General features: G+C 42.6%; 1 protein-coding gene across 2 annotated transcripts in view; it reads left to right on the plus strand.

Moving 5' to 3' along the window:
• LOC116387116 (retinoic acid receptor beta) overlaps positions 1-24,957 on the plus strand; it is a 136,673-nt gene that overhangs the window by 77,576 nt on the left and 34,140 nt on the right. For both annotated transcript variants that reach the window (XM_031853918.1, XM_031853920.1), the window contains 2 exons: positions 4,666-4,814; positions 20,517-20,658. In XM_031853918.1, the coding sequence (XP_031709778.1) occupies positions 4,666-4,814; positions 20,517-20,658 (291 nt within the window). The remainder of the gene's footprint in view (positions 1-4,665; positions 4,815-20,516; positions 20,659-24,957) is intronic.

Raw genomic sequence — 24,957 nt, forward strand, 5'->3', positions numbered from 1 at the left:
GAAATGAAGTCAAATTTGGGAGTTTTTCCTTTGTCAAATGTGGATTTCGAAGCCCTGATGAAAAGCAGATCCTCACCTCTCCTCACCAGACATGAAGTCAAATGACTTGTTCCTCATTGTTATTTTCCTTTCCTTGAGTGTTTAAAGCTCTTCCAAATATCCCCCTCTGTAAAAACGCATCAGAGAGCGGAGCAAAGCTGCTTCTCATTTGGTGTACTCTGGGTGAACTTTGACCATTTCCTCTGACTGGGCCCGCTGTATGTGAGCTATGTGCTCGGCGCTCCTGCAGAGACAACCTGGAGGAAAACACTCTCAGACTGGACGGAGCGTCAGCTGAGTGAAGGGGGAAGAGGAGGAGGAGTAGGGGGGTGGATCCACCGACTGGGAGTAATATTCCTCTAATCCTCCCAGGCTTTGCCCACCACTCCACACCCAAATCACCACAGCTTTCTCCTTAACACAAACCAAATACACAAATACCCCGAGGAGCTGCAGGAAATGCCTCTCTTTCTCTTTATCCTGCCTCCTTTCCCTTCTTTTCTTTCTCTCTCCTCGTTTCTGCTGATCCTTTATCATTTGTCAGGTTTAATTCAATCACTTTGACTTATGGTTCTTGCCTTTCAATTGATTTTTATTTTATACAACTAAAATTAAGCACTGCTTTTTTTTAAGTGCACCTTTCCCTTCCATTATCTGCAGCAGAGAGGCAGCTTTGTCCTAATTCTGAATGCGGCATCGTTGTGTTAAACTGCCCGTGTGCAGCGACAGACTTTGCTTCGGGTTCTTTGCCATCTGTTGGTCCCGTGGACCATGTGGGGAGAGTTTTACATGTCACTGGTTTCCAGACTGGGGGAACTGGATATAAGGACGTAGAGGACACGGAGCGGATAGATGACTCTGCAGCTCTGCAGATTACTTCTTCATTACCTACATGTAACCTCACATCCTGCCTCACACTGCTCATTTCGAGCTGGACCAGTGTCAGTGTTCGGGTTTTTCAAGCTGACCGCGGCGCCCACTGTATAGTTTTTGACGGTTGTTGCCAAGAGCCTGTAGACAATTTACCGGTAATGACTGTTTTCTGTTGCATTGGATTTGTGTCTCCATTCTGCCCACAGATTTGATCATAAACTATATTTTTAGAGACATTTTTAAACACAAAAACAAATAGTTACAATTTTGGTCACTCTGTGTCGATAATTTAATATATAATTGGGGGGTATTGACTAGTATTGGCAGTACATAAGCAAACAATAATAACTTGCTCACACATTTTTGCCAATTTACAAAAATTGTTTCCAGTTGGGCCTCATTTTCCATTGGCATCCAATACTATTGGCAATTGTAATGCTGTTCCCCTAAAGTTTTTTTTGATGACATCTGGGAACATTTGGATATTTTTAAATCAGACACAAACGTTACGGTCAGACAGGTTGTAACTTTAGAAGTCTGGAAGATATCAGACCGAGGCTGTGTTCGAAATTGCATACTAGCACACTATTCATACTAAGTTTGACGTAAAATCGAGTATCTAGTGCATAGTATGTGGATTACGCGTATGTGAGAAATGCCCGAATGTATACTACGCAAGTCAGAATTTCTGAGTATGAGAAAAGTATATGCAAGCACCGATTTGCCTCTGATCTGGAGCTTTTGTTGGGGGAGGGCTCCAATTTCTGTTAGCGAGTGGAAAATCATGGCTGAAGTCGTTTAGTTTGAACTTGGCATTAGAGAGTTAGCTGTTGGCCAAAATGAGACACAAGTTGTTATAAACCAAAATTAGATACATTTTTTTGTTGAATTGCCACGACTGTGGCCAGAAGTTACAATTACAGTTACAAAGTAGAGAAGAGTCCGTGAACTGATCACCTTAATGTCAGTTACGCAGCCAATTATAACTAAACTTGAGCTAACATTAGCCACTATCCTATCCAACCAAGTAAGTCTTTAACAGAAAAACACAAAGTTGTATTTTATTATGAACTTTACATTTGTCAGTGGAACATTGTTATTTATTCTTTTAAGCGTTACATTGCATCACTTTTATTTTGAAACTGGCACTAGTCGCGGCAGATGATTGTCTTGATCTGATGAAGTCGCGGCGCCTTTATCAGATCAAGACACGAGGAGATTATCACATCTTTCTAAATGTTATCAGTCAAAACTAATTCTAAATTTGCAAGCAAAGTTTTTAAAGTACTACATTTCACGTGTACTTTCATCAGCTGTGTGCTTTTCCGAGCTCATCCCTATGGCTGATACTCATAAAGGCCAGTATTTATCTGGGAGCTCCCGGTGTCAGCAGGCTGCGTCCCAGTAGACGGGCCAATTAGAGGGGCTGTTTTCTCTCGTCTTTCCCCTCATTCAGCCTGCAGCCTCCAGCAGGGTGTGTGTGCTTTCCTGTTTGACCCCGGCGGCAGGTTCAGCCAGAGGCTAAGGGTTCAGCAGCCACAGATTTTTCTCTGGCTGCTCTTAAGCCAGACTCGCCGTGTGCGCTTGTCTGTCACCAGCCTTTATTCCTCTAATGGAGCTTTCTGTGTATGTTAACATGCAGGGAAGTCGACTCAAAGTTTAATCACGCAGAAAATAGAAAAAGGCTCCCCTGCACCCGATAGGGCCTATACGCCACCACACAGGTACCCATTGACCACCCCCTCCTTACACACACACACACACACACATACACACACTCTGAGGGGTGTAATGAATCTACGTTTATGCGTCCCATCTGTCTGCAGGTGGTCACACCGCCTCCCGGACGCAGCCATGAGTTTCAAATAGGCAGTGGGGCTGAATTGTTGGCGCTGCCGCTCCTCAATGTGGGACTACCCAGCCGTCACAAATGCGCCGAAGCCATATCAGTAACAAAAGTATTTTTCCTCTAGATGTATGTTAAAGTGCGCCGCGCCTCCTGGGGAAGGCTAATACACATTGTGTTTGTGCTCCAGTAGTCATACATCCTCATCCTCATCTCAGGTGAACAACCATGTTTCACTTATTACATGTTTGATGCAGGACAGAGATATTACTGTGTGGCTTCGCTGTAGTGAGGAGGCAAAGGGACGAACTCAGCTTGTGGATGAAGTACGGATATGATGCTAGACATTTGAAATGAAACGTGTAAAAAGGGCCTTTGGTTGTACGAACACATTATATAAAAAAACATGTTTCTCTTCCTTAAAGGTCTTGAAAAGGTTTTGGTATCAGTACTGAAACCCCAGCCCAACTTGTACGCTGTATTAGTTAAATGCTTGCATAGACACAAAACGCCATAGCGTCTAGTCCCCCTTCTCTCCCCTATCAGATGGCTTTGTGTGTCAGACCACTGGCTTGCCTCCAGCGCGGTGTCTCACCATACATCTGCTTTATGTGCAAGCTGCTTCTGACTGCTCTCTGCCAACAACAGAGGGAAACCATTCGGAGCGACGAGATGACCCGACTTCAATGAAAACAAATGTCTGTCTGTCTGTCCTCGTCAATGAAACCAGGTCGCTCTGGAGTTGTTTAAAGAATGGAGAAATAACGTGGCTGACTGAAGTTGTTTACTCTCAGATGAATACCACTTGAAATTCAGACCGCCGAACTTTTCAAAATCCCAACGCAGCACCATTATGTCAGCTTTATGCAAGTCTACTTAAAGATTCTGCAGAACTTTTAAGCAGTTGCTGCTCTCACAGTTTCGTAACGAGTCACAGAGACTTGTCCTTGCTGCCCAAACTGTTCCTCAAACCCAGATAAGAGCGAGAATCGATAGATTTATGAATCATCTCATTCTAATTAACCTCGATGATCATCTTACGTTCCCATTCCTTATTACAGGGGTAACATTCATTCTCACGTACAGTGCTGATGTGCCGCAGACTTGTTAAGTCTTCCCTGGAGCCACTGGAAGTTGCCGAATGCAAAGCTGCAAATTCACCATGCGCAAAAAAGTCACACAGGGTGAATGTAGCCGAAGATTAGATTAAACCGCCAGGGAATTCCATGCAAGGACGAGGGTCCAGTAATTATAAGAGCGTGTCCCTTACCATCAGTAATTGAGTTTACTCTGATGAAGTACGGAAGAAAGTAATCTAATCAGTAGAGATGCTGGAGAGACTGTTCTCCATTTTCTATGCAGATAGGCTGTGTGCATGTGGACACACAACGGTTCGGTCTGTGCATAGGTTCAAAGTCTGGTACATTTTCACTATCTTCAAGTACTCTCCAAGTAGTTTTTTATGTGTCTCCAAATTACAAGCACATCTACTATAAATAATAGAGTTTAATGTCTCCTACCTGCTTTCTGGCGAGGCTGGTTTTAAGACCGATGTGCGAGTTATTGTGACGTGTTAAGTATTTAGTACTTAGTGTACGCACTTATTCTAAGCCCAAACATGTTTTTTCTAAACCCAACTAAGTGGTTAAATGTTAAATGTGCAATGCCTACATGCTGATGTTAAGCATGTTAGTTTAGTGTGTTTGCAAGAGGTTTGAATGGTGTTGAAACAACATGGCTATAAACTTTGGATTTTCAACCTCCTAAAATCAACAGAAGAGTTTTCTGAATTTAGAGAATTAACTAATACCATCAACGAATACTTTTCTAGTTCCAGGTGTCTAAATGAATCATTCAGCCATTTGAAACCTTCATCTTCTTTCTTCTCTTGTTTGCATTCCCCGCAGCCATTGAAACGCAGAGCACCAGTTCTGAGGAGCTCGTCCCCAGCCCGCCATCCCCGCTGCCCCCTCCTAGAATCTACAAGCCCTGCTTCGTCTGCGAGGACAAGTCCTCTGGATACCACTATGGTGTCAGCGCTTGTGAGGGCTGCAAGGTAGGACTCCAGTACCTCCCCACACTGTGACATGCTGTGTTTTCCTCTCTGTGTGACGCTGCGGGCATTTGCTCTCCGAGCAGTTATTATTAATAAACACTGAAGTGAGAGTGAAGTGTCTCAGTGTGACAAAGAGCTTTGTTTCCAAGGTTTCTTTATGAACTCAAAACAGCTACTGAACTCCCATTTCATACAATCAAAAGCGCCAGGAAAGGCTAGTAAGTGGACCTTGATTGGGGGTTGTTTTGTCAAATGTTGTCGAACAAACTGCTGAGTATGCATCTTGAGCACCATCAGCCTTAAATAACCAAATTCAAGGGATCATCATCAAAAATGTTAAATGTTTATGTAAAAAATGATAATATTGGCTGATAAATCAGTAGTGTAAATGGCTGTATTACATAAGTATCCGTTGTATATAATATAATTAATATAAAATTGTTAAACAAATAGCTTTACATTTGTTTGAGTTACCATCAGTCTGTATCATAATGAGAGTGATGAAAAGAGTCAGTTCCTCACATACCTCTGGAAGGAATTAGTCATCTCGATATGTTTGGTTTTCATTTGTGCCGGCTTATTCTTTTAATGCCTTCAGCGCCGCAGAATTAATTCTTTGCCGCATTGTTTTAGCTGCAGAACACCTTTACGAATACAGCAAAAGCAAAAAATAAATGCGGGATTAAAACCACTATAGAGGTAGGTGGGGAAATTTTTTTTTTTTTTGTAATTTGGGACATGACAGTACCTCTTCTGTCTCAGTCTGCCATTTTCAAATGTTCTACTTTTGGAAATTCCTTCCAACATCTGCTCTGCCAGCACTTGTCTGTCCATCTCTCACTGTTGCTAGGTAACCGCTCACGCCCGTATGCACGTAGACACATATACAAACAGTGTTCAGGAGCCTAGTCAGTGAAAAGGCTGCTGTACCTAAAAAAACATTATTTATTAAGTCTGCAACGTTACGTAAAACTGCTGAAAAAAGTACAGCTTTACATTACTTATTGGGAGCAGTAATACATTACAGTGACATCTCCTGGAGAAATGCACGTGTCCTCCTCGCAGACAGCCTGTGTGATTCCTTCCCAGGCGATGCTGTTTTCTCCCATGCAGCCAGACTGCGCTGCGACGTCCTCTCTCTCCTTCCAGCCTCTGTAATTGAAGCAGTGGTATGCCAGGAATCCTTTGGAGTTTTTGGCCCAGAGGGAGGTGGTGATCAGCTCACTCACTAGGCTCTGGGTCAAACTAAGTTCTCCGCGGGCTCCCATGCCGCTTATGCGCCGATATAAGCCTCGTCCTGAAGGGCCTGTCATGACCTCTGACCTCGCTGCTCTGGCCTCTGTTTAAAAAGGTGCAATGTGTAAGATCTGACCGTGATTTTAGTTTAAAAGGTTCAAAAAAATGAACTGACATTATCAACAGAATGTGAGGACGTTACAGTGTATGTGTTGTGTTGCACAGATTTATAATGAAATGAGCATGCTAACCAGCTAGCCCTGACATGTCCTGTCTTTTAATACCACGTGTACCTCGAGAGGCGATAGTGAGAGACTGTAGCGTCCAGTCTGCCTTCAGTCCAGCATGAGAGGACAAATAAGTAGAGCTGCCCAGACGGGTTGTCTATCACGTTTAAGGACAGGGGCTGTGTTCATAGTTTGGATTTAATCAAAAGTGGCAGAAACAAGAAAACAACCTGTATTTTTCCTTCATCTTCTCCGCCACCAGGAGACTATTTCAGCCTGGAGGCGGACCTTCAGTTAGTGGTTAGCCGTAGCAACCAGCGTTAGCATTCAGCTGGCGCTGGATCGAACCTGTGTAAACGGGAGCAACAGAAAGTTTGCTGATCCAGCGCAGGCTGGATTCGAGTTTCTACAGCTAACTGTAAGTAAGGCTCCTAGAGCTGCTACATGCTCTCCGCAACATACTCTCCTGGTGGTGGGGAGGACTTTCTGCCATGTTGGATATAATCCAATAAACAAACTATGACAGCGTACACAGCCTGTACAGCCCCCGGTTAGTGGCACGGTAAACACAAAAATGGCTAAATAGGCCGACGCCACGCGTGAACTTCATAACATAGCAGTGTTGTTTTGAGCTTCAGCAGTTTGGTCATTTTTTTTTACACATTCTTGCCTTGCTGTTAGTTACTATTTAGCTTTTTTTTTCCCTTTTAAATAACTGATAACTGTAAATTTAGATTGTATGGACCAAGAAGTAGAGGTGAAATGCTGCCCCTTATTTGTTTGGAGCAGATAGCCAGATCTTACACATTGCACCTTTAAGGAAAACTTACTATTAAAAAAAAAGATATCAGTGCTGTTCATGAAGTATGTACACAACAGTTTAGTTTGGGCACAACAAACTGGGACTGAGCACCCTAAGTGCAGATTGTGCTTCCCTAATGACGGATGCAGCTGGTGGATAAAGTGAAATCCCCGTTAGAGTGCTCCTGAGAATGCAGCCAATATGGTTTCATTCCATCCATCCTCTCACTCCAGACCGCTGATGTAAAAATAGTTCACTTCATGGCAGAATGGCCTTGATTATTGTGACATCCTGACTCAAGAGGATTAAGCAGCGGATTATAGTTTGTTTTTTTTCCACTGTGTTGTATTTCTGTCTCCATGGCGAAGGCATTGTTGTCTGCAGTGCAAGGGGCGAGCCCCTTCTATTCGGTAGATGCAACCAAGCATGCTGTACAGCTGTAGGCTTTTAGCCAGCAAGAAGAGCCTTTTACTGCCCAGTGAATGTGCCAATTAGAGCCACAAATAGACTCAAAGACACAAAGTGTGTGTGTGTGTGTGTGTGTGTGTGTGTGTGTGCTTTGTAGGATATCTATATGTGAAGCACTTCAAAAAAACAAAAACATTCACATGCATGCATATGTAGCAATAATAAAATTGATTTCACAGTGCACAGAAGGCCAGTCCCAGCCCTGTATCTAATCATTAATGTGAACTTCAAGGGTCCACTCAGACGTTGGTAGGTTACCAAAGTAAGCTAATTAATAAGGTTACGAGAAACGCTAGAACTAGTTGAGTTTCTTTGTATTTTATATTGTATTTTATTGAACAAATCCTCATTTATTTAATAATCCCTTAACATATAAAATAATAGCAATTTGCAATTGTTAAAAACAGAGAAAAGCAGCAAAGCTTCCCATTTGAGAATCTGGAATCTATTATTAGATAATAAAGGACTTTTTTTTCATTTTCTGTCAATCCATTTACTATTCTAGCAGGATGCCCATTGCACAAAGAGCAAGAGGAAAAACAACATTACTGTAACACAATAGGTACAGTGGTAGTGGAACTTTTAGGAGTGTGTGATTATTCTAGCATGACTGAGTTGAGTGTGTGTGGCCTTGACAGATCTGCTGTGTGGACAGAGCTGATTTGAATTGTTAAAACGGGGTGCAGGCATATGGGCCTCCAGAAGCACATGCATATGCAACAGATGACAGTTTCATCCGTGTTGACCCAAAGTCAAGAAATCCTCCAAAGTCATGGCAGCCTTCACATTCAGTCACCCCTACACTTCCTGTTATTACTGTCCTTCTGAAAACTCCACAAAATGTCCCAGGCACCGTGGGAACATCGCAGACCCAAGAGGCAATCTGATCAACGTTTCTGCAACTTTATTTGAGCATGATTACTTTTCTTCCTCTCCTGTTCATTGAGCTGACGTACACAAGAAGGAAAAATTAAATACCTGGTTATATTTGGCTTTCCAAGCATGAGGAACTGCTGGCTATCAGATATCTGTCTTCCTGTAAAGCCTCATATTTTGGCATCATTTCCTGCAGCTAATGTTTCACTCCTAATCAAGTCCATCCGAATTTCTCACGGTAGAGGAAACTTAAAGGGCTGTTGCAGACATTTCTAATTCCAGAGCAACATCTCTTTCCAGAGAACGGACTGTAAACAGATTTCATAGGGATTATTTCTTTGCGAGAAAGTTGCTCTGATGAAAACACAGTAAGGTCTGTTGGAATTTTTAAAGCCCTTTTCTGACACACACTTTGTTCCCTAAAGGTGCTGGCAATTTGACATATTGGTCTCCCATGAATCTCGGACTTTAGGGCCTTCCAGACACAAGGCGACCACAGCACTTCTGTGTTCTGTAGCACATTATTTAAAATGGCTTGAGCTGCGCCATTACAGCTTATGAATTTTGGATGCCAAAATAAATTGTGGGCATTGTGGCTCTTCCTGTAGCGGCCCTGTCTAATTCCAATAAAGCAGGGGTCAAACTCATTTGAGTTCACGGGGCCACATCTCAATTTTATCTCAAGTGGGCCGAACCGGGAGCACTGAAAGGTGCTGTGAACACAGGCTTCCCATTTACTTCCTTGAAGAAATAGTAAATGGTCCATTTTTCTTGGAAACACTTGCAATTTATTGAGAAATGAATTTAAATTGATGACATCTCTGTAATTTTCACACTTTTCAAAGTCATTTAGGGGGCCGGATTGGACTTTTTGGCGGGCCAGTACTGGCCCTCGGGCCGCATGTCTGACACCCCTGGAATAAAGCCATAACAAACAATGGACACCTGCTGCCCTAATGACAAAAAATAAAACTAATGTTGCATAGTCTATGTCAGAACAGTGCTGAAATACTAATGTCTGAATACAATGGAGGAATGAAGATAGGACTCTCAGAGATGGATCTCTAAAAAACTGGACTGTAAAAACAGGGAGCTATCTGTAGGACTAGATACCACTAGAGGAAAGCTTAGAGGATAGAATGTGTGCAGAGCACTTTACAAAATGACATCTTAACATTGCTTTGCATAAGCCCTGAAACGTCCAGAAAGAAAAGGAGGCTTGAATCTGTATACGCGTGTCGTCAGCGCTGACAGGCCTTTAGGAACGAGGACAAAACTTTGAGCCGTGAACACTCCTCCCCCCTCTCTCTTTTACTTGGTGGGTCCCGAGGCGTTGACACAGCGGGATTAGTTTGATGGAACTGGTTTGACAAGCGGGAGACCATAACCTCTTTGAATGAAACACAATTCAGAATGCTCACATTGGAAAAGAAACACTCCTCCATCTGAACTCTCTGCTCTCTGTTTTTTCCAACTAAAACCAAAAGGCAGGGTCAGGTTTAGTATAAACTCACTAAGATTCACCTACCAAATCGGATTTCTTAACAAACCATATTTTATTTAATAGAATGTTTCATTGTTTCCGGGACACGCTTACTTGTTAAAGGCAACAGTCTTTTTGGTAAGCTAGGCTAATAGCTCTGTACCTAATGATAATAAATAGGAGTAACGACCACAAGAAAGCAAATAACTGAATGTCCCCAATGTTGACGTCTGTCTTTCTACAAGTGTAATTATCCTGCATCGGTTATACGGTTGAATTTGGTTCATAAAGGCTCTGCTTATTAAATGAGTGATTCGTCTGGAAGAACTAATCCTACTTAACAAAGTAATAGTGACAAGTGTCAGATTAAAATGGATTCGCTGTACATCTGCAAGAATATGATTGGGCGATACAAGTCAGCTGATAGCCAGTGATTGTGAAGCATGAATGAAAGCACGGTTGTGCAAATTAGAAATATCGGCGAAGTAATGCATTTAAGCAGTTTAGCTTCGCCTTATTTAAAAAGCCTCATTGAGCTTTAAATCCAGTACACATAAACAGGTCCATGTGCAGGCATTGAGGGTGCTTCTGCCTCCACAATCTTTAAGTATCACTGCGTATTTGTGCGGCTCAAGTATTTCTTTTTATAATTTACTTTATTCCCCAGACCGCTGTGGGCCCCCACAGCTTTCGCCTTTACTGCCGAGCAGCGGCAGCACTAAGCCTATTTGATTAAATGTCGAGTCAGAAGCCAAATATATTAGACTGGTGTGTGTATTGTTAGGACAGTCTTCATTTTGCTGGGAGATGACTTGTGGTTTTTTAACAAGGTTGTGCAGTGAGTAAAGGAAAGAGTTTTAAAGAGCGCAGTAACCTGTTGGAAATATTGCAAAAAACCATTACGCCACTAATCAATAAGGTTATGAATGCTATTACTAGCAGAGTCAACGTTTACTGTGTTGTGTTTAAAATAAAATAAACTTAAAATGAAATGGTCATTTCGATTCATTGGGTGGAAAATTAATCGTTTTAGATTAAACGACGAATCTTTAAAATAGATTAAGAGAAAATTTGTCTTAGTGGCAAAAAAATAAGTTTGGTTCTGGTGTTGAGAATTGCAGGTTCGGGGAAGTCTTTGCAAAACTGAACGTGACTTTCAGACTTACAAAAAGTTCTAAATAACATTTCTTATTCTTTCGCTGAGTATGGAATAAATAATTTTGTGATGGTAATGTGTTGTTGAGTAGGTCCTCTCGGTTTTGGAAGTTCACAGCATGGATTGTCAGACAGTATTTTGCACACTGGTTTTGAGACATCCTGCTGACTAACAGACAAACACACAAACACGACTAAAAATACACCCTCTTTGGTGTAACGATGCATTATGCAGGAGTTTTTAAATCTGGTAACAAGAATGCATATGCATATTTCTGCTACTGTGGAAACACAGATTTCGGGATGTGCACTCACATATTTGCTATGAGATGTATTCGGCCCTGGGTTTAGTTTAAATATGTATATAATCGTTAGCAAAATGCACATTCATTTGTCACTTACATTAAAAGAAAAGCTGAAATATTTGTTTGTGTTGCTCTTAGTTATCCGTCCTGTTTTCCCCCTTTAAACCCCCATCTTCATACACCAGCAGCACCCACCTCCCATGTGCTTTTTCTTTATTTACTCCCCGCTGTCCGCTGCTATTGCAGGACGGCGATGATGAAGAGCCCAGTTGAGTTGACAGTTTACTGCAGAGATAGAGAGCGAAAAAAGAGGACATGGATCTGCTGGGCCCTTTTCTCTGCCTGCGTTCTGCCTGTCACCATAATCTATACAGCTCCCCCCGGTGCTAACACACACTCCATAATGTGATTTGTCAACAGTGTACAACATAAAAGAGGCCAGAGCGTTAATAGAGAGAGAAAATCAAACAGGGTCAGCGCCGCGGAGGTGTGACGGGAAATAGATATGAGTGTTACGCCACGACATCCTTCTCCTCTCCCTGCAGTGCAATCTGTTGCTCAACTGGTGATACTGAGGGTGATTTGCTGTTTGAGGAATTAATTCTTTCTACTGTTTGTCAGGACAATTAGCCCTCGCCTGCTAAAACAGACATAGAAGACCATCAATGAAATCTAAGTTTGTTATTAAAGGTACCGTGTGGAGATTTTATTGTAAAACATAACTTGTTGGATTGTTGGTCTAATGTAGAAAAGATGCATCTCAGGACGTAATTCCATCATATACAGGAAACTACAGTTCGAGCATAAGTCAAAGTGAGTTTTTTATTATAATAGTTTGAATTGTATTGTCAGGATGTTGTTAGCCTAGCTTAGCAGAAAGACTGGAAGCAGGGGGAAACAGCCAGCCTGGTTCTATTCAACATAATTGCCTAACAATACGTCTGAAGCTCACTGATTGCATTTGGTTTTGACGTATTACAAATACGTTTTTAATTATAGCATAAGCACACTTTCAGAGGAGATCAGGGCGGATAACCAGGTGAAACAAACACGGGACACTGTTCATGTCCCGTGTGAAACAAAGTCAAGATTGAGTTATTTTATGTTTTACTAAACCGTACCATGTATCTTCTTTTTTTTCAACTGTCAACTCTGAAACACGTGTTTAAAATTACGATTGTAATCTCGGCAGAAACACATTTCAACAAAATTGATAATGGGAATGTCATTTTTAGGGGCCAGGGTTGGACTGACACATCATGTACAAACATGAGCTCATCTGTCTCCTGTTACTCTGTTTGCATCATGGCAACTTCATGTCAACCCTTCTCCATACACATTTGTTACTTGTTACACTTGATGTATCCGTTAACCCTCAACCAAATCCTTAAACTAACACCCTGAAGTAGGCCTGACAAAATGTCCTTACTTTGGAAACGAGCTACTGCGAGTCCCTGGCTGTGCTGGGTGGGACAGGTCAGCAACAGGTCCGACTCTGTGCGGTGTGTGTTAATGTGTAAGCGAGCAGCATGGAGGCCTCCCGTCGGAGGGTGAGAGAGCTTAAAGATGGCTCCTGATCACTCCGGGGGCCCCCGCCAGGTCCCAGGGCCGAAAGACGAGCGCTGAATGGTGAGCGGCAACCTGAAGAATAGGGCCACAGTGGGGCGTCTGTGGAGGACCGGGTGATCTGAAACCTCATTCTCCCCGTTGTCTTTTTTTTTATGCCTCTCGCTCGGTCTCCGGTTCTCTGTCTCTGCAGCTATTCAGAGCCGGTTGGGTGAGTCACACAGCTCCTCTGTTCAGGCCTCTCACTAGCGATCGCTCCTTTTTCTTCCTGCTCTTGTTCTCTTCCTCTGTTTTTACTTTCCCCTGATTCGCCTTTCAATCTGTACTGTATCTCCTGGTCCATCTGTGCACTTCAGGTGCTCGGATGGATAGATAAGCACTGATTGGGTTTCGGGAAAGGGAGGGGGGGGTTGGTGTGGAAAGGGGGAGGAACAGAACAGAAGAGTGGGGGTCTGAGAGAGCGGTCTCTTGTTTTCCTTGTTGTAGCTGTTGACTGCTGCTCTGTTTGTGCCTTATCTGTTGAGGTTTCACGTTTGCCACGGTAACAATGCAGGTCTTTGTGCGGCCCGGGTTGCTTTTTTTGTCCCGTTGTTCCGTTTCTTCAGTTGATATGGCAGGTGAACCACAACAACACTGTTCTCCCCATTTTGTGTCCCCCCCCTAACAAAAACCCCACTTAGCACATATTCTCAGGTTTTGACGTGTTTACTGGAGGAATGTGGCTTTCTTAAAATGTTATAAGCGAATGACTCAAGAGAATCTTGGAATTAAAGGGAAACGCATGTGTTATCGTTCTTATCCTGCTCTTGCTATTTGTCCGCTCTAATGCTAAAACTGCTCCCTCACCTTGGCAACTAACTATCTGTGCTCACGACTCTCAAATGATTCTATTGGCATACAGTTTTTGTTTGTGAAATATAAAGCGTGTCCAGAGAAAATTCATGCAGTCTCTTTGCTGCTTTCAGCCCATTCATCTCGGTGTCCCTGAGCTGGATCTGTGGCGAGCATTTTTTGTCTTCTGTGATACCTCCACAGGACATGCTTTAGTTGAAAATTTTCAGTCAAAGTTTAAATTTTTCAATAACACAGAACTAAAGAACCGAACCTTTTGCAAGCACGGTGTGTCCTCTTCCCTTACAATAATATAAAATGGTGAATAATACAAATGCTCAATGACACTGACAGAATAACACAACCTGAGGGTTGTTACATTTGAAAAATTCAAACAAAATATTGAAAAACAAAATCTGTGTCAGACATATGCAACCTTTGATGTTTTTGCATTTTCCACATATATATCCTTTTTTTGTTTTCTTTCATTATTTGTTTTGGTTAAATTAATGTTCAGGTCTTTTTTCTTCTTTTTTTGTATTCAAGCCTTTATTGTGCATCTTTGACATTATAATGACAAAAATGTGAGTTCTCTTTAGACATCCAGTCGGTGACAATGGGACAGGAACATTTTAGGAAACCTGCTTTACTCGTTGTCCTGCTTCTTTAACTTGTCTAACGCGCCCACTTGTCCTACAAGCCAAGTCCTCTTCCTGAACTCTGTCGTCTCTTTCCAGTGCACTGCAGGTGTAAGTAATAGCCTGGACTGGATAAACTGGATAAATATCCTCCCCCCCCCCCCCCCTTCTCCCTCTTCCGACTCTCCACTCTACCTCTCCTCCTCATTTTTCTGGAACCCCCCAGGGTCTCCAGTGTCCTCTCCACTTTCCACGGCAGTGATAAGATGTCGACACGATTAAGAGCGAAAGCTAATCCGCCGCTCTGCCTCTCTCCCCTCGGCTGTACTGAATGCTCAGGCAACACAAAGCACCGTGGCCGAGTCCAAAGAGCCGGACAGCCAGTCGATGGGAAGAACAGAGACAGAGAGAGAGAGAGAGAGAGAGGAGGGAGGGAGAAGGGGGGGAGAAAGAGGAGGAGGCCAGGTGGACGGGGGGTTGGATTGTAGCTAAATAATGAATGGGCGGCACTTTCGTTTTTTAATCTGTAAATGAGAAGGCCTAAGATGGCGGGGCCATCGCTCTGACACCCTATCCCTGGCCCATTAAGATAACAAGATGTTGGATAATGATCTCGGTTAAGGTGCAGTTTATCAGTCCAGGGGGAAGTGGCCTCGTCTCCCAGGTGGCTGGACCCATGTCCCCTGATGCTCCGACATTACATCTCAACATGACCTTATCTACAGAACAGAGCGGAGAGAGTTGTGGTATGAAGAGCAAAGATTAGTATAAATGTAAACACAATGAACTTTCCAGAAAGCCTCAAATAGAATTGTTCAGTAAACATCTGTTTGATATTGTGTGATATTATTTATATTGTTAGTTTTGGTCATAAAGATATTTATTCGAAAAACTGACTGTTTGCCCGTTTATTAGCGGCTGAGCTGTGGCGAGGTACAGCAGTGTGTGTACTGGTAGTCCCGTTAGCTATTAGCGGTTAGCCAAACACACCGTCCAAATCAATAAAAGTGAGCCGCACAGCAGCGACCGAGAGGTTATACACTGCAAACTATTATCCCCCCAACGGGCCGGAGTAGTGGATGTGGTGTTCAAGAGTCCACTCAGTTGTGTTATTACTGGCGGCCCCTACCGGCTGGGGGCCGGTTAAGAGCAGTGAGTGAGGAGTCAGCAGAGAGACAATGGCAGTATAAGATAGCCAGTAAAAGGTGTTTTGAGAAAGTGTCACCGTAACCACAAGAGGTCCTTTAACATGCAGCCATAACCGGGCACCCAAAATAATATGCAGTTTGCAGCACCAGAATGCGATATTAGCCGTGGACAGACACATGGATGCACACTCACTCACAGACACACGCGACTGATCGTACGATCCTCTTGGCGCAGATAATACAAATATTTGGATTGATGCAACAAGATTTGAAAGATCTAAAACTGAGTCAGTCCAATAAAACAGTCCTGCAATAAATCTTGTTGGAACTGTTTTGGAGAGGTGTTGATGCAGCTGTTTGTGATGCTGCTGAACTGTATTGCAGTGCCTGTGTCTTTTGATTTGATTTGTCTTTTTGTCATAGATTTTTTACATAGAAATTTTACAGGACCCATTTTTACCAGCGCCTTATCTTCCACATATGAAATGAACGTATGGTAAATACAATACAGTTCAATTGTCAGAGTTCAGTTAAAACTACTTGTGTACGGGAAGCTAGTGCCTCTCAATTTGATTTCACATATGCATGAAGACATTTGATTGCTTTTCTTATCCTTGGGGTCTGGGGATAATTTTAGCGTCATATTGGACGACAAATCTTGTTCAAAAGAAGCGTTGGCTCTAAAACTATTCAGCTGCTTTAAAACAAAACTTTTAAGATAACTTGGAAGAAATAAAAGAGTTGAAAAGCTTTATGCTGCAGACAGATAAACTGAGTTTAGCGGCTCTGCCCTCCTCTGCATCCTTGTGTTCGGGGTGTGATTCATTCTCAGCGTGTCCCCACAGCTGAAACCTCTGATCCTATCATTTATTTAGCCCAGCAGCACCCACCCACCCCCCTCTACCTGGGTAAATACCTTTGTACAACATTCAGCTCAAGGGTGTCCTTTGGTTGCACATTTATAAGCTTCAAATGAGTAAACCCGCAGGACACGCGCTGGCAAATATCAGAGTGGTCTACAGTCTCAGGTCAACACTGGTGTCCTGTGGCGGAGGGGAGGAGTGAAAGGAGAAGAGGAAGACAGAAGACATGGAGGAAAGGACAAAAGAGGAAATACAGATGAGCAAAAAATAAGACAAAGTGAAAAAAATAATCAAGGCAAAGGAGCAGATGTGATGATTGTGTGAGTCGCCGTGTCATATCAGACACTGGTGATTCCCTAGAGGCTTGTAGAGATGAAGTGCTCTGAGTCGCGGCAACACATGTATTATACACACAATTACAGCCTACTGTATACTATGTATAGTTTATATATATATATATATATATATATATATATATAAAGATGGCTCGTCTTGTGAATATTACATCCCCATCCTTGTTAGTCCTGAGATTTTAAACATGGAGCCAAACAGACTTTTTAAAGATGTAAACGAAACCAAGTTGCGATGATGTTCGTAACCACGCTGCTACGTCGGTAAATTGTCAGTGTCGCTTTCTAATCGTATGTGCTGATTTGTCATGGAAAGTAAACCTCAGGAACACACAGCGAGCGACAGATTGCATTGAGTTACAGAAGCCAGTGGAACAAAGTCCTGCCCAGACGTGACATCATGACTTTGACTCTTCATTTATCATTTGGTTAACCCCCTCCCTTAAACCACAATAGATTGCCAACCGTAACCAGGCATGGCAGGTCCGTCTTTGGATTTTTTCCACAAGTCGTGTGTGCATGGAGCTGCAGTGAGACGTATATTAAATTGTGTATTGTTTTAGCCTTTTATTTTCTAAGGAGTACCTTAAGAACAATGCCGTGTCTTTATTTGCCCATTTCATGGATTATTGGCCAGTAAGGAGGCTGGCTTTTTGCTAGCATACCACCTGTTAGCTTTAGTCTTTTAGCAAGATAACTTGTCCTGAATCTAAGAGAAGATGATTAGTCAGCGGCAGAGTTGGAGTCAAATGAGCTGAGGCACATTCGGATAAACGTATTAACCCACAATGACCTGATCTTGGCGAAGGACCAAAACAGATTCATGGAAACAAACCAAAAGCCTCTGACTTTGTGTGCGTCAATGCAGAATGTTGTGTTAATAAATCAGTAACATAATTGAGACAGTGCTATACTGGTGCATACTGGCTCTGCGTACAGTCATACGGTGTGTTATTGCTTAAAGAAAACCAGTATGAGGCTGTTGATTATTTGAGTTTTGATCGAATGTCACCCTCTAATATAAATGTGTTGATAATTCTCTGTGGGATTGTCACTACAAGCGACACATTTCATATTACAGTCATTTGGTCCTTGGTTGATTAGTTAAATTAAATATTAAATATATTATTAAATAATATTAATTAAAGCAAGTTCACCCAAATGACTAAATAATGATGTCACTTAACGTGACTGGTATCTAGTTGAGCTGATAGTTTGGGATTTGGTCGTGTAGATTTCTTGTAAGAGTAGACAATCTATGACTTTTGTCAGGCCAGAAAATGTTTGTTGCTCTCCCCATCAGTGTATATATTTGATGTGATGTATCAATAATGTGGAGGAGGAAAGTTTAAATGAGATGCATCGCAGCTCAGGCATTGAACTGCCAACAAACCGTCCCCAAACAGCTGAAGCTCACAAAATGCAAATCTGTCTTGGGGAAGCAGTCTGCAGCAAGTGCACAACACACAAACCGCAGCAGCTCCAGCTCCCAGTAAAACCCCCAGCACACTGTACAGCACTTATCACACACACACACACACACACACACACACACACACACACACGTAGATTTCCAAGGCTAAGTGACCTGCATGCTCTCAGCTTTGAATGACATAAGTACCTGAGTAGCCTTGGGTTCTGCACCCAACCTGAACACACTTATATGGCAGCTGATGGTGACGCAGGCCGCTTCTATGGTCATCCATCAGACCCCGCAGGTAATGTCTGCGAACACACTTGGCTTACATCAGCCAGGATAAAGGCATCTATTAAGAAAATGAATAATACTAGCTGAGGGGAGGTGACCTCGGACCGATCACGTGTCATCAACACCGACACGTGACTGGCTGCTTTTGGTTAGCATCGGTGCTACCGGGGGGTGCGGTCCGGAGGTTGACGGATGCTCGAGGCCGAGGCGAGATGGGCTACAGTGTCAGCCGTTTCAGTCCTGTGATCTAATCTGTTACCCATCATGCATCCTGCTTCGCTAATGAAAAGGCAAGGTCCCATCCGTCACAGGCGGCTATGGTAAATGGAATTTTAACCCCCCCCCACCCCACCCCACCCCCTCTTCCTTACGAAGAACATAGCTCCTCAGGCAAAAAAACGCCTGTAAACATGTGCATAAGGGCCTGGATGATAGACGGTCATTGCAAAAGACCCCAGAGCAACGGAAAATTAATATTGAGAGGGGAAAAAAAAAAAAGATCTGTGACGACCCCCGCTTCCTATAGATGCTCTTCTGCTTTCTGTCACTTTCCTTGGAAACAAATGTAGTAGAGCTCTGCTTCTGTGTAGGACTTTCAAGGAGGATCCACATTGTATATGTTTTATTGCTCTCCGTGTCGCACACAAAATGTTTAAATTTGCTTTTAATCAAGGGTCATTTCTGGCATCACACAAGCAAAACAGCTAGAATGATTTTAAAAAGTGTGTGCATGCTGTGTCGGCCTTTTTGATGGACGGCATCATGTTGATTGAAAGATATTCTCAAGCTCGAATTAACCTCCTTTGGTCAGACAAATATTATAACGGAACCTGAGGTAGACGTGACAATAAGCTACTGAAATGTTGTGTCCAATATAATACCAACACTGTTCCATTTACATAAAAATATGAATCATTTTCATCCCTTAAAAGTTTCTAAAGCTTGACAAAATTCACAACATGCTGCAGTAAGCAGGGTCCTCTTGTGGCGATCAAAAGGCCAGAATATACTTCACATAGTAAAATATAAAAAGGAAAGGCCAATAAGTTGCAATGACTGTTTAAATTACAGTGTTTTATATTTACGCCTTTAAGCTTCTCCATACAACTCTAAATAAACACGGAAATTCCCAGTTTTGCTTTTAGACATGAAAACCAGTTTAATCACTTGACTAATTGGAAAGTGGTTACTTAATTAAACCCTTTGTAAACGTGTGTCCCGTGGGTTTTGTGTGCCAGCCTTTTTACACACGTCTTTTAGGCCTCATAAGTAGACTTTACATCATCACCGCAACTGAACTTTTATAAAATTCAAGGACATTCATTCCTCTGTTCAGGTTATTTGTATTAACCAGTGTTAGAAATGAAATTATCATGGCTACATTATTCAAATGTTCTTGTCATTCATGGCTATGGAGGAGTGAAACTGTAAAGATCCTTCCTCTCACCACAGCTCTATCACACTATCACAACAGCTACGTGGGATTTAAACGTATTTACTTATATCTCTTTGGACACTAAAACATTGAATGAGCCCAATTAAGACATATCACTTAACTGCTGTTCTACTGGATTACAATGAAAGCATTCTTTTGAGAGAAAAAGTGTCTTTGGTCTTCCACAGAAGCTCAATGTCACCTTCAGACGTGGAGCTCCCCGCCCACAGCTGAACCAAAGTCCTCGGTTATTCTTCCATAACAGCATCAACAGCCTCACTGTTACCCTGAGGTTCTTCACTCTCTGTTCCCACAAGTGCTCTGTTTCTGAGGTTAAATCCAGCATTTGAAGCTCCTCAGAGCTCCCCAGAAGGGACACGCCGGCTCTCTTTTCTCTCAGCCTTAATGACAACGGAAAAGACAAAACATCCAGCGCATTGTTATACAGGCTGTCGTGACATCATGAGATCCTGTGGCAGGAGAATTTCAATGGAGCTGTGTGGATGTTTTAGAAAATATGCGGCTGCGGGAGATTAGAGAGAAAAATTAGGTTAACGTTGTGAGAGTCTTCTTTTCATGAACACCCCCCCTCCCCCTGTCTGTTTCCTCAGGGTTTTTTCCGCCGAAGCATCCAGAAGAACATGGTGTACACGTGTCACCGGGACAAGAACTGCATTATCAACAAGGTGACGAGGAACCGCTGCCAGTACTGCCGCCTGCAGAAGTGCTTCGGAGTGGGAATGTCCAAAGAGTGTGAGTTTTAGACCCCATTTACACAGCGTGCCGAAATTCACGGGGATTAATGATTTTTTTTATTGATGAAAATGACATTTATCTTTTTTTTGTTATGAAGATGAGTTATGGGTACAACTGGCTATTGCTTGAACATTGGTTTTGATATCTTTCCCATTACCATACCTGAGCTTTGGTATCGATAACCAACCACATTTTTCCATTTTTTTCAATATTATTGGCCCGCTTCACACCTGGCATTAACATGCGTGAGGTGATCCAATCTCAAGTGGACAGCTCGCTAAGTAAGAAACAAAGGGAATGGTCAAAGTTGATATGCAGGGTGTGTTGATGGATTCATTACATTAACTTGTGCCTTGAGTAATATGCAAGAAAACATTCCTTACAAAAGGTTGCTGGTAAACGTTTGAGCGGAGCACTAAATTCTGTTGCTCAACTTGACTTTTATCCAACAATAATCTTGACTCTTGGCTCAAAAGTGTTGTGGGTTCAAAACTGATATTGAATGATGAGATGTAACTCCACCACCTTATCAGCCAAATGAGCTTCTCTTGGAAGAGTCTTACATTCCTTGTGTGTTTTTAGGGTTTTCAAGCTGCAAGTAAGATCATAAAACTTGTTTCATAAAAAAGGCTGACTGATGGGGAAAAGCACCAACTTCACTCATGAATCTTGGGATGACCTAATGTTGCTCTATTGTGTCTTCACGTTTGAATCTGTTCTAAGTTAGCAAGAGTGTCTCCACCTGCTGCTCAGGTTGAAGATAGTCACTGTGAGTTGTATTGTTGGCAAAAATGGCCTGAAATCTCCCAATAAAATATAGAGTAGTTATAAGTTGCAATATAGAGGCAAGGCCACCACATGGCCTCAGGCATAGTACATTTCAGGTGTGAAAAGTTATCCATTTTTGAATGGACAGCACTGTCAGATAAGATCTCATCCAGTATTGGCTGTATTGTTATGAGTATGATGTGGGGATGATTAATTATCTGAGTTAGAGCTGCCGAGTCTCCCGATAGCTGATCCGCCGCATACATTATTCAGTCGCATGTATGTTTCCTCTACTGGCCAGTATTTCAGCCAGCGAGGAAGAGTTGCATCATTCACAAAGTGTTGTCGAACATCCAACACAGCTGGGATTTGAGAAATGATGTGATGAACCGATAAAAACAAAACAGGATGCAGAACCTCTGCATTTAGGAAACCCCGTGTCTTGCTTCCATCAATGTCCTCATGTCCCTCCCGCTCCATTGTCATCCATAGGAACAGTTTGCATTTCACAGGTTATTGGCATCCTTTGATTGCATCAGCATTTATAGCTCAGGTCCACTTTGTGCTCCATTAGCCTCAGGGGGGGACGACCATTCCTTTCTCTTACGCTGTTTCACACCTCAGCAGAGGAATCATGGAAAAGATGATGTCTTGATATCCTCAGGCTATAACCCCCCCCCCCCCCCCCACCCCCTCCCCCCCCCCCACCGCCTCACCCCCCCCCCCCCCCCCGCACCTCCACTCACACCCACAGGGCCACTGATGAGAAAGGGGAGAAAGAGGACTATCCTTTATTCAGGGGTGGAGGTGATTGGGTGGTGTCCTCTGCGTCCTGCTCTGAACGTCGACAACAGAAGGTCCGTGCCGAGTGAACGTTGCTCTCACTGTAGGGACAACAGAACTTTGTCCCCAAATCTATTTGACTGACTGACTTTTTATGCAGTTGCACCTGCACTAAATTTCTTGAAGAACAACTAGTAGCAGGGCTAAGAAAATGCAAGCCTTATAAATCCATGTTTTCATATTAATGGATTGAATGATCATGGGTACTGTGAAAGGGTTTGCTCGTTATGACATACCTTTATGAAATTATCACCCAGCTTTGCAGTTCCTCTCAGTTCTACAGTGCCCTTCAAATATAATATAAAAATGGAACATAACGCTTTTATGCAGCTACTGTTCCGAACATATACTGTGTTAATTGATCAGCTAAGCAGACAACTATACACATAATCAGACAGTACAGAACGATTTCCATTCAGTTCTGGCTGTATGTTTAGAAACACTACTATCAATGTTGTTGTCCGTTGTGGTTGGACGCATCCAATATGGCCGCCACAGGCAATATAACACCTGAAAGCTTACATTTGTAGAGGTAGTTATTTCATAATGAAAGTACGGTGTTGAGAGCTCAGTCTGAAGTCTGAGTCAGAACACGGACGGTAACATCTGCTTTTCAACACTGGACTCGTGCTATCATGTGCCTCTGGAGATCACTGAACTGCTACTTAGAGAGCAACACAAAGGGGAGCATTGTTTTATGTGTGTGTACATGATTGTGTCTATGAGTGTGTGTGTGTGTGTGTGTGTGTGTGTGTGTGTACACGCTGCACCAGCAGGTATGCGATTGAATGCGTCATTACACAAGTTGTGTTTGTATTTTTTTCAGTGGTAAGCGATCATGAGTCTCATGAAGTCATGAGCACTGATGTGATCCATTATTAATCTGGTGGATCTGCAGAGCCAGAAGAGGAGGAGGAAGACAGCACTGTGTGATTGTTATTAGTGTGTACGCGAGTGTTTTTTTTTCAGTTCCATGGGCCTCAAATATTCAGTGTCATGGGATGATACAGAGAAGAGTTTGACGGAAATTAGGTGTATTTTGCATCCTTGGGTTTAACGTGTGGGTAAACTATTTCCTTGTGTATGTTTCGGGAACAACAAATGGCCCTGTTCTTTGTTTTCTAGCTTCCTGTCTACACAGTATGTGTTGACATTGTTTAGATTGACACCTTTTGCTTGCAACTTTACCTGCACTTTATCAAATATCTGAGCAGCTTTATGATACAACAACATACACTAGGGCTGGACCCAAATATTCAACTAATTGGAAAATACATTGCTGGGTAGGTATTCATTTTTTGGCATTCAGATATTCATTTATTTTTTCTCAGAAACGGCAGCTGATGACTCAAAAAAATGGACAGGAGGAAACCAACCAACAGTGCCATGTTATTTTACACTAGTTGCATACTTATCTCTACTTTATGTTCAACCAAAATTTAAGCAGTGAAACAATGGCTTTCGATCAGGAATGAGCCTCGTTTGTGCGTAATGGGTCACTCGGAGCCTGCGAGTCCAACGAGCCCCACAGAGTCCAGCCTGGACTGCTGAGACAGCGTCACTCCTGCTGCTACTAGTCCACTGGCTAATCGATCGCGGAATGGCGTCGCTCTCTTGGACAAATAAAACAAAACAAAAATAAGAAATGCCGTTTATATACCTGGCCCCGTCAAGCTAAGCCTATGCTGTAGAAAATACAGGAAAGTATCTTTGACTAAACAAAGGCGCATGTCTTTTATTTAGGCTAACACTAAAAACCAACCATATATATATTTATATATACTACTCAGATAATGAACTAAGACGTTGTGGTCGCAGCATGCTTACAACCTATATAAGCTACTAATGAAGATCCTCCACAGGTGTGCTCTCAGCAGGAGTCCACTGACAACATTGTACGCAGGTGTGCAACTCCTCCCATAGAGAGAGGGAGAGAGAGAGAGAGGGAGAGGGAGAGGGAGAGAGAGAGAGAGAGAGAGAGAGAGAGAGAAAAAAAAAAAAACAGGCACCCAGCATTCACACTATAAGGAGACTTAAAAAATAAATAAATCACACACTCACACAGGGCTCACGGGGGTGGAACCGTGACACACATAACATAACTGCTTGTGTTGAAGCACAGATTATGGTGAATTATGTCCTTTGAGTATGCTGGGGAGAGGGACGTCTGGAGTACCCGGCTTAGTCTACTGCTCCCGGCCCGGATAAATGGATGAGAATGCACGGATGGATGTCCTTAGTTTCTGCTACAATATAATATATTTTGCACTCGCTGGTTCACGTTGAGTGTTTATCCAGCCTTGCAAAGTGAAGCGATGTGGTTCCTTGACCAAAAATACATTTTTCCAAATTAATTTCTTGTACATTTGTGAGTTTAATCTCAGAGAATGAGATTTTTTATAAACTCAGAGAATATTTAAGTATTTCCTTGTAAATTACTGTGTTTTTTTTCATGAAATATCACCCCCCTTCCCTAGCTCTGTAATTATTTTTACCTACGATGACACTAATACACCATCATACCTGCACAGCTCCAGGATCAGCAGGTCAACTATTGAAACTATTGTTCTGTTTTTTTCTTCTTTTAATCTTATCTGTGTGGAAAAGCCTCTGAACCTGCACTCGGACCATCATGAGATTAATTTAGTTGCGTATGCGCCGCTCTCATTCTCATTCCTGCTCCAA

The sequence above is a fragment of the Anarrhichthys ocellatus genome, unplaced genomic scaffold (genome assembly GCF_004355925.1).
Source record: "Anarrhichthys ocellatus isolate YVR2014 unplaced genomic scaffold, GSC_Weel_1.0 scaffold14, whole genome shotgun sequence".
NCBI classification, from domain to species: Eukaryota; Metazoa; Chordata; class Actinopteri; order Perciformes; family Anarhichadidae; genus Anarrhichthys; species Anarrhichthys ocellatus.